The following is a 10,580-nucleotide window of genomic DNA, read 5'->3' as shown; positions in this document are numbered from 1 at the left end:
ATCGTCAATCAGATTCTCGCATCGATAGGAAATGGACTGTGCCAACTCTGGTGAGGGAGAGGTTTAAAATCCCACAATATTTCCGCCAAAATAGAATTATGTATACGAATACAATCTCCATATGTATCCATAAAATCAATTAAATATCCCTCCATCTCATGTATAGAACGTTTTTACGTATTTCTAGGGTTTTTTGACAACTTGCGTGACTGAAAACACCCCTCTGTTGGACGTTTGAAGCATGTGGCTCACGTCTGGCTGGAAGAAGTTGAGCAGCAGAGAGAGCTTGGAAGGATGCAGGGAAGATGGCGATGAATGTAAAGAACAGAGATGCTTTTTATTCAAGTGCTGACTATTGCAATATCTACAGCTCTCAGCCTGTAAACTATGGAGATTGCAGTCATTATTTCCCCCGGATGACAGGTAGGAAAAGACCATGTTTTGAAAAATGTGTTTCAATGCATTGCGGTATAAGTGATGCTCTGCATCATATTTGCTTTGCACTGCAATGGTTTAAAATGGGAGTTTATTAGGAATCGCTCATTATTTTAAAATAATAGTAAGGTTTGTTAGAGGAAAGGTTTTGACGTCAACATAACCACTGACAGATTGAGAATGGACATCCCTATTTGCATTGCTAAAGGATCATGGCATATCCAATCTTAATGGAACACTATGTACATGACTAACATATTTAACATCTCACTGAAATTCTTCATGTGCACTTTTTGTATTATATGCCACTCTATTTTCATTATATGATGAGATGCTGCTTAAGCTCTGTATGGATGTTATGTATTTGCATTAGATAAGTAACATAAATCATGTATGCAAGCTTTTTAAATATATTCTTTTACACACAGAGTAGACCAATTATTTATTTATTCCCTATATACATGAACTTGTGCAGAATGGGTGCAGGTTTATTGCCACACTTGAGATACTTAAATCTGGCTCAAATATGAACCCAATGACTATGCTGATATGGAGGGGCATGCAAGAGATCAATTATTATTTTTGGCTCATCACTGGTCAGCTCATGTCCCACTAAGAGTCCATAACGTCACTCTCTGCAGTCCATGTCTTCACAAAACACAAGGTTACTTCTGTGGATTTTATGTAAGAAGACTCCTTGCACTCTGTTCTGTGCAAGTTATAGTTGAAGTGTGGCTCTTATTTATGGTAAAACACCATACAGTTCTGATCCAAATCCATACGCCAAAACAGAAGGATGAAATGTGTGATGATCTGAATAAACACTGAAAAACTGTACCTTAAGCACAAAGAGCAACCATGCATGTAATGCATTTATTCTGCTCTCAATAATTGATGCTGTCAAAGAACAACTGTACAATGTGAACAGCTTAAAAGTGTTTTGCAGCGGTGTGGTGTAAAACAACCTGCAGCATCAAGTGATAGTACTGCTTTACCTTCTCATGTGCCCTGCATACCTTGCATTATAGATGCCCAATGAGAACAATCCTCCCTAAATCTAAAAATATTTGATCCCAGTCTTGATGAAAGAGCAGATGCTTGTTCCCGTGCTCCAACTGAACTTTGCATTGCTGCTAAATTAACAGTGGATTTAATTTGAATGGAGAGACCAGGTATGTGTCCGTGACCTTGAATAGGGACTGTAGGTTCTACTTAGACCTATTTCTGGGCTTGTATTCCCTGATGACCAAAAGATATCAGGTTTGTTTTCAGGTCAAAAGGAGAAGAATGTGAAATGGTAAGGCAATTTGTTAATTTTTGTAACATTGTAAATGATGATCTAATTTTAAGGGATTGTTCACCCAAAAATGAAAATGTTGTCATCATTTACTCACCCTCATGTTGTTCCAAACCTGTATTAGTTTGTTTTTTTCTGTTGAACACAAAATAAGATATTTTAAAGAATGTCAGTAGCCAGACAGTTGATGGTAGCCATTGACTTCCATTGTATTTTTTTTCCTGCTATGGAAGTCGATGGATATCGTCAACTGTTCGATTACCAGCATTCTTTAAAATATCTTCTTTTGTCTTCAAAAGAAGAAAGAAACTAATACCCTATGTTTGGAACAACATAGGGTGAGTAAATGATGACAACATTTTCATTTTTGGATGAACTATCCCTTTAAAGCGGAAGTGTGCAAAAGCTGTACAGAAATGGGTTGTTCACTGGTAATTCTTTCATAACCAGACTTTTGACTGTCAGTGTAGCAAGTTGCAAGCTTTGCAACTCATTCTTGCCAGGAACTGCCTCTTTGACAGGAAAATCTGCATGACCAACATGAAAAGCAACCAATCACAGTTAAAGTCGACATGCAACGGAAAATGATGGTCATATTTTCTTCCCTAATTAAAGTGAAATGGCTTTTCAAATGATAAAAAAATATATAATATTACTTTATTTTTGGGACCATTGGGAACTGATTGGATCGTAATCGTTAATTGCTAATTGCTGCGATCACATGTTCTGTAATTACATTACAGACAGGTTCTGTAATGTTCCATAAAAAATTAAGAATTGTCTGTTTTGATCTAAATGTTGCCATTTAGGGACAGGATTTATCAAATCAAATCAAATCAAGTATATTTGTATAGCGCTTTTCACAATACAGATTGTATCAAAGCAGCTTCACAGTATTAAATTAAAATAAAATAATACAACAAGGTTTGTTTCTAGTGGAATTTATCTCAAGTTCTGTATAGCACAATACACTTGGGAAAAAAAATAACAACAGTTGTTTTAGCAATCTGACTCAACCAATTGTGATAGTTTGGGGGCAGGACTAGCTGTTTGAAACTTGTTTAGATTTTTTTGGTTAAAATAAAAAATAAACATTAAAAATGAAAATAAAAATGTTAACAGCTCCATTTAAGGATATATACTGTGTGGTATTTAAGAGTTCCAAGAAGTGCCTTTCTAATGAATACACCATAAGGCAACCGGAAACAGAACCATTTGGTGCATTCCTATGTCTATTTTGGTCGGCTGAATCATTGTTGTCATGATCCCGTCGGAACTGATACACTGGAAATATCACACAGCCACAAAACAGCTGACCGTCCAACCCCCCACTCGCCCGGCCGGCCTCAGTTCTGCCGAAGCGCCAAACACTTGCTGAGTTCAGGAGGCAGGAGTCAGCCTTCATCACATCTACTGGAAGCCATACTGCAAAGATTCCCTCTTGCTACAGTTACTGTGATTCACAAGACATGGCAGTTATATACATCAACTCTATTATTAGAATGGCTCCTTTGTTACACTAAAAAATTGATGTGGCCTTTACGTCGCTGCTGTATGTAGCCCAGAAGACTTGTTATGTTATGTTTCATCAGATGTTTCTCCTAGGATTCCAATGTTCCAGATGTTTCATTCCAATAGGAATCTGCACAATCTGAAGTTTAGCATTTCCTAATGCAGATTTCCCTCATGTTCAAGTTAGTCACGCAAATTTGCTGGCTGCTTGGTTTGAGTGTGACTGCACCTCAAGGATATATTTATAAGATGTACGATATGTCGGCCATATTGGAATCGGCCAATATGTTCATTTTTTGTTCATTTATGTTTGCAGATATATTAAAGCCAATAAATAAGGGATTATTTCCTTCAGCTGAGACACTTCAAATTCACACTGTTCACCATGAGGGTTTTGAATTGCTTGAAATATGATTGGAATCATTTCAAAAAAGTCTGTCATATTGGCTACATAAAGTTATAATAAGAGCATCATTATAATTGTGTGTTTGGGACATGGATTTTAATAGTGAGACTTTTGTTTTGTAATCATACTCTCAAAAATTATATAAAAATTTGGATTTCGATTTATCTGCAAATATATCGGTTATCGGCTTTCAAATATAAAGAATTATCGGTTATGGTATCGGCCAAAATTGTATTATCGGTGCATCTGCAATTAAAGAATATAGAGCTACAAAATTAATTTGAGCATTATAGCTCTGCTACTTTGGTTTTGAATGAATTTGATGGATAAATGTTTGAGTTCATGTTGAAATATCTGACTTTTGATTGCAAACTTCTGAGCACAGATCTGAGATCTCTTTTGAAACATTAAAGAAGAAATGTACGTGTCTTTTTCTTAGAAGAAGCAGTTTCCTTAGAAGCAGGAAACAAAAGCATTTGTTTTCTCTACATTTAATCTCACTACTGTCTAAGATAACAAATTGAGATATTAGGAAGATCTCTTAAAAAAAGTTTTTTTGGGCATCTATGGTTCCATGTAGAACCTTTAAAATCCATGGAACATTTCCATTGCACAAAAGGTTCTTTAGATTATTAAGTCCGTGTGAACTTTATAATGAAGTTATAACAAAGTTGCGACAGACTTTACTTGAGTATTGTGATATATTTTTAAGTGAAAATGAATATTTAATGAGAAAAAATAGAGTGTAGGGCTTGGCTTTAGCACACCTCCTCACCATCTCTAGCTCACAGCAGACTGACAGATGGAGGGCGATGGTTAAGGATGTTCTGGAAGTTTCCCATGCAGATTTTACTCGTACAAGTTGGGCAAGCAAATTCACTGTGCTGACCAACAGAAAACTGTTTTGGTTTGAAAGTGGCTTTGGTGTGAACAGTGCTTCATAACCCTATGCTATTGAAAATTGACCTTTTTTTGCCTACATTTAGCTGAAATTTCACTAATGTGACCACACATTAAGAAAAAAAATGGTTATTTTAAGAACTGTTCACTGAAAGGAACCCAAAATGGTTTGTCTATGGATCTTCAATGGCATTAAATTTCTCATTTTGATACCTACATTTTGTCTTTTATCTTTCCAGGTCCAGACCCGGTTCTGAAGCCACCTCTTAGTTTGATGTGTCAGCAGCCACCTCAGCCCTTCCAGGCCATGACCCCGACTCAGAACCTCAGACCTCCACCTGTGATGATGTCGCCGGACCCCTTGCAATTCCCGCACTGCACTCCTCTAGCCGTAAAGCCGTCCCCTCACCTCCAGATGCCGCCCAACCCCCCCATCCCAGCGCCTCCTGTCCTCAGTCCAAAGCCCCCTGAGGAAGATGGTCAGGCGGTGGCCGCTGACCAGGAAGCCACTCTGGAAGAGCTTTGCAAGCCTTTGTACTGTAAGCTTTGTAACGTCACTCTCAACTCTGCCCAACAGGCTCAGGCACATTATCAGGTAATCTAACTCATGTCGTGGCCCACAAGGTATGAAAAGAAGATAAGAGAATAGTAAATGAATTCACATTCTGTGTTTATCAACAAAGTGATTTTGGCTTGCACAATATCTAACAACACCTAAATGATGGTTAGCCTTGGTTTTTACTTTCAGTTTTTCTTTCAGTGAGATGTTTTTCTTGAGATTCTGGTTTATGAAGCATGTAAACCGTCCTTTATTTTGTCTACAGGGGAAAAACCACAGTAAGAAGCTGCGCAATTTTTATGCTGGTAGCCAGCAGCCACCTCCCATTCGAATACTAGAGGTTGTAGAGCCTGTTTCCCAGCAACCCTCAGCCACTCCACCCACAGATTCTGCAAATATGACTTCCAACCAGGTGCTTATGACTCTTAACTGGTGCATTTTTGTCAGAACAAGTGTGTTTTTCCAGGCTGTCTTGGAATAAGGCTGGACGATATATATACATTTTTTACAATTTATTTGCAATGATATTGGTAGCTATGTAAAACGAAGCAACATTTGTGAATGCGTGCCAATTGACTAGCTTTGCGACACTTCCTTGTCTGGCGAGAACATTTAAATGTTTCATTTATGTCCCACTAGCAAACTTTTGGAGTGCACGACTGGGCTGGACTAAATTTGGGAGCAGCCTGGAAATCTCTAAATGGGGGTGAGAATTCCAAAATGGGGTGTGGCTTCCTCCCATTGACAAACAGACACATGGCATGCATGCGTGATTCAGCACAAATTCCGCCCCGCAACCAAATCTAAAGAATTCATTGGTCATGTCAAGGCTCACGGGAGATTCCTGTTTTTATCTCGATGAGGGAGTGGGGACCCAGAGCTTCAAATTTGGGGGGATGAGAGGTCCCCTCTGCCCCATCCGAATGCCACGAGCCTCAAGCTCTTGTACCCCACTCTCACGGAGCTGTCGCCCCCCAAAGATGTGTATTTGTGTAAGATATGTATTTATTTATATAGGCATATGCATTTAAATTGCATGTTTTATAACTTTAACACGTCTAAATTTAATGTAAGATCAATTTATCTTTCAACAAGAAACGGTGTTTAATTTACAAACTTTTATATTGAAATGTAATTTGGAGGAAGCGAAAGTGGAGACTCCTCCCCTTTTTGGAGGTACCGCCCACTTTTGGAGTTCATGCCCCATTTTGGAGTTCTCCGGTCGGCAGCTATATCTTCTTGAAATTTGGGCTGGGACTACCTTTTTGTCTGTCAAATGGCAGCAAGGGGGATATTTCGAAACTTGTTGAATTGTTTTTGTTGTTTGATGTAGTTGCATCACTGATATTAACACCACCAGTTAGTAAATTCAATAATTTTCATGAAAGTCAAACTGTCCATTTTAATGAATTGATTCAGTAATTACAGTAGTAAATACTGTTAAGTATTTAAAATAACTGTTTTCTATTTGAATATATTTTAAAATGAAATTTATTCCTATGATGGCAAAGCATCATTACTCCAGTCTTCAGTGTCACATGATCCTTCAGAAATCATTCTAATATGCTGATTTGCTGCTCAAAAAACCTTTCTCATTATTATAAATGTTGAAAACAGTTGTGCTGCTTAATATTTTTGTGGAAACCGTGATACTTGGATTCTTGATGAATAGAAGAACAGCATTTATTTTAAATGGAAACCTTTTGTAACATTAGAAATGTCTTCACTGTCACTTTTGATCAATTTAATTGTCCTTACTGGATAAAATTATTAATTTCTTTAAAAAAAAAATTGTATTGATCCCAAATTTTTTCTGACGATATATTGAATATCATCAAAAAGCTGAAAAAAATCAAGAAATATTTTTCAGGCTTTATCGTCCAGCCCTATCTGGGAGTATCTTTAAGTGCGGTTTGATCATGCGGTGTCACTCTGCAAGCATCCATTCACTAAGCCCATCGTGATAGTAATCAGAGACGTCCCTGTGGACGCACACCTTTCGTCGCTCCACTCTTTCTAAAAGCTCTATTGTCATTGTCCCGTCTGCAGCCACTTTCTAAGGGCACTAGCAGAGTCATACTGGCCACGGAAAACGACTACTGCAAGCTGTGTGACGCTTCCTTCAGCTCCCCCGCTGTGGCCCAGGCGCACTATCAGGGCAAAAACCACGCCAAAAGACTGCGTCTGGCTGAAGCGCAGCAGAACGCCACGTCCTCGTGAGTCTGTCACACCCACGCGCTCCAAGATAAAACAACCCTTAAACACGGAAAATCCTTCCATATTTGTGGGAGGTGTGAAACATTTTTTTATTTAGACATCAGTTATACAGTTTGTCCTGCAAGATTAGACTCTGAGAGGGGATGTCAGATGCAAAACGACAGGGTCATCATGGCCCCTTTTGTTGTTCCAATTGAGAGGGGTTTATGGGTAGTTGACATGAAAGTTAAAATATATCTAGGATATATATCTTCATACACCCATAAGAGTCTTGATGAAAAGAAAATCCATGTACACAGTATGCATCAACTAGTTGGATATTTTGCATGGAGGAAAATGTTTTTTGCTGGTAGCTTTATCTTAAGGCTGTTTTTGCATTGATAAGTGGGGCGCTCATTTAAAGGCCAATGATGGGCGGTCCTGATTACAAACCCAGGAAGATACATCTTGTTGCACTCCAAACGTCTTATTCTATCTGAGCAAACATGTCTATGACTAGTTAAGCTAGGTTTGAATCCTGTTATTCAAAACAAATTTTGCTGATTATATACAGTTTGTTCTTGGATATCTTATAGATTTAAATGATAACTTTTATTTGACTATTCAAATATTTTTATATCATTTTTATTTGAGTGTGTTATTAAAATGAATATTATTTGAATTTCACGATCCGCTCTTGACTTGTTACTTGCTAATATGAGAGTGTTTAATATCGTCTCTGATTTAAATTTCTGTAGCAAAAATGCTGCTAGAGTTAGTAATGCTGCTGTCCCTTTGAATGAACTGATTCAAAACTATGATTCAACGATTAATCCACAAAAAAGTCTTTGTGTAGCATTTTCTATGTATTAAAATGTTTATGTAAATATCTTGCAGGTAAATATTGTTATTTTGAATTCCTTCAATATTGTTACATTTTATATTTTCCAGAGACTTGTCCGACACTCAGAGACGGCCCCGGAAAGAAGGGTACGAGTACAGATTAATGAAGAACCGCAGGGCTCATATCAACACTGCCATGCCAGGTACTGCCTACACAGATTTACCTCACCAAATAGTTTAGGAGAGACAGATTTTCGTCATCATGTCATCTGTCCTGTGGGTTCGGTTTTCTGCTCAGTGGTCCAAGCTCTGGTGCAAAACCTCCATTTGTGATCAGAGCTTTGGCAGCAGAGCGCTTGGCAGCTGCGCGTGTTAGTTTGCCAGCCTGTGCTAATGTAGCGCAATGCGCTAGTCTCGCTAAATGCAGGCCGAATGCCAATGCTTTGGTCTATGTAAGCCGATACTCCACCCCACGTCAACCCGGGCTCACGAACGTCACCCACACGGTGGCAGATCTCAATCACACACATGCCCCCATTGCCCCGTGGTCCTGTCCTCACACACGCACAAAAACACACGGCATAGCATTCATTTTCCCCACTAGCCAGGTTAAAGCAGTTTGCTTTTGCATGATTTAAACTTCCTAAATACTTCTTACTTAAATTCAAATTCTACAATTTGCATCATGTTTACCTCGATTTAAATTTAATGCAAATTCAGGGATTTAAAAAGCATTCTCAGTTCAAATCTGAATGGCACACAGCTGAGCATGCATGCATTAAATATGGTGTTTTCTATTTTATTATATATTTATATATTAAATGTAATGGCAAAACTGAATTTTCTGCATCATTACTCCAGTCTTCAGTGTCACGTGATCTTTCAGAAATCGTTCTAATATGTTAAAACGTTTGTGCAGCTTAATATTTTTGTGGAAACCGTGATACATTGTTTAGGATTCTTTGATCAATAGCATATAGCAATAGAGTAAGAACAGCATTTATTTGAATGTCTTTACTGTCACTTTTGATCAATTTAATGCATTTCATCTGAATAAAGATATTGTTTTTGACCCCCAAAATTTGAAAGGGAGTATAAACATGAAAATTTGCACATAATCCCCAAAGTCAGAGTTTGGCTTTTCATTCCAGATGATGTATTTCATCATCTTATACTGTATATCTGCTTATTCATGTAGCCATTGATTTGATGCTTCGTTTATTTACATGACCTGACATGTTTCCTATGCTGTTTCAGGCCCTTACTACAACCCACGGCCGAGGCAGCGAATCCCACGAGACCTTGCGATGTGCGTCACACCCAGCGGGCAGTTCTACTGCTCAATGTGTAACTCGGGTGCCAGCGAGGAGGCCGAGTTTCGTCTTCACCTGGAGAGCAAGCAGCACAAAAGCCGAGTGTCTGAGCAACGCTACCGTAGTGAGATGGAGAATCTGGGATACACTTAAGAGGCATCCATCGAGTGATTCCCAGATCCTGAGGAAGTAGCCACTGCTGTTTTAAAATGGAATATGTGGGGGGGGGGGGGGGGGGGGCATATATATATGCTTTGTTATCCTAGACACAATTTATGAGCTTAAATTCGCACACACTGCAAAGAAAAAGTTTCTTTTGAGCCAGACTGAGAGGACCATTAATTGGTGGCATGGAAAATGTGAGGAAGCTTTATTTAATAAGGGATATCTAAAGTTTGAAATGCTCATAAGCACAGATCTAGGATCGACTGGTAAATAATTATTACTTCTAATTCGCATGAAAGTAGTAAATTCTTATCCTAGATCACCTTATGAGCAAGTACACAAATACAGTATTAGTGTATACTGCAGTGTTGTGGATTAGATGCTTTTAATATGGACTTGTGTATATGTTTATCATTTTTTTATTATAATTTATTTACTTCTAATTACTAAAATGACCTCTAACATGCTTTGGAGAGGTAATACATGTAAAAAAACATGTTTGTTTTTTTTTTCAGCTAATTTTGCGTGCAATTGATTCCTCAATAAGGGTCAAATCTAGCAGCAATCAGTTTCCTAAACAAGCAGAAGTGGCAATCCTACTCACTCTGAGCCGTAGATTCACTGTGTTTCTTCAGGAGCTACAGAACACACACGTTCAGTTTAGAGACTGCATTACCAGGAGAATCCACAGTGCGGGTCTCCGGCGTGCCTGCTGAATGTACTGTGAAAGCGATGACAATAGATCTACCCCCGTCTGGCTTTGCACACGTTTACTAGATGTAGTGGGAGATTTTCAGTCTGATAGACATCATTTGGTTTGTTTTTGGGGGTGTATATCTGATGTAGTTAACTAGCTTGCTTCAGTTTGAAATTATTTGGGTGATTGTTGTTTATTTTCATCTTGGATTATCCCCAAGGAATCTCTCCCTACACTAAAGGGAGAAATGGAAAACA

The 10,580-nt window shown here is 38.3% G+C and overlaps 1 protein-coding gene across 1 annotated transcript; it reads left to right on the top strand.

The window, feature by feature from the left end:
• Positions 1 to 266: 266 nt before the first annotated feature.
• On the top strand, positions 267 to 9,678 carry zmat3 (zinc finger, matrin-type 3). Its single transcript, XM_084100228.1, has 6 exons — positions 267 to 423; positions 4,790 to 5,145; positions 5,375 to 5,521; positions 7,159 to 7,325; positions 8,257 to 8,351; positions 9,406 to 9,678. The coding sequence occupies exons 1-6, from the start codon at positions 306 to 308 to the stop codon at positions 9,612 to 9,614; spliced, it is 1,092 nt and encodes a 363-aa protein (XP_083956354.1). The 5' UTR covers positions 267 to 305; the 3' UTR covers positions 9,615 to 9,678.
• Positions 9,679 to 10,580: the final 902 nt, after the last annotated feature.

This window comes from Abramis brama (assembly GCF_963993115.1).
Source record: "Abramis brama genome assembly, chromosome: 23".
Lineage (NCBI taxonomy): Eukaryota > Metazoa > Chordata > Actinopteri > Cypriniformes > Leuciscidae > Abramis > Abramis brama.
Note: the sequence above shows the minus strand (reverse complement) of the source record. Positions and strands in the feature narration are given on the sequence as shown.

Bases quoted from the DNA above. Each gene is read 5' to 3' on its own strand.
- zmat3 (XM_084100228.1), top strand. From the start codon at position 306: ATGGCGATGAATGTAAAGAACAGAGATGCTTTTTATTCAAGTGCTGAC. The intron at 5,522-7,158 runs GTGCTTATGACT...TCCCGTCTGCAG, and splicing joins CAAATATGACTTCCAACCAG to CCACTTTCTAAGGGCACTAG. The intron at 8,352-9,405 runs GTACTGCCTACA...ATGCTGTTTCAG, and splicing joins TATCAACACTGCCATGCCAG to GCCCTTACTACAACCCACGG.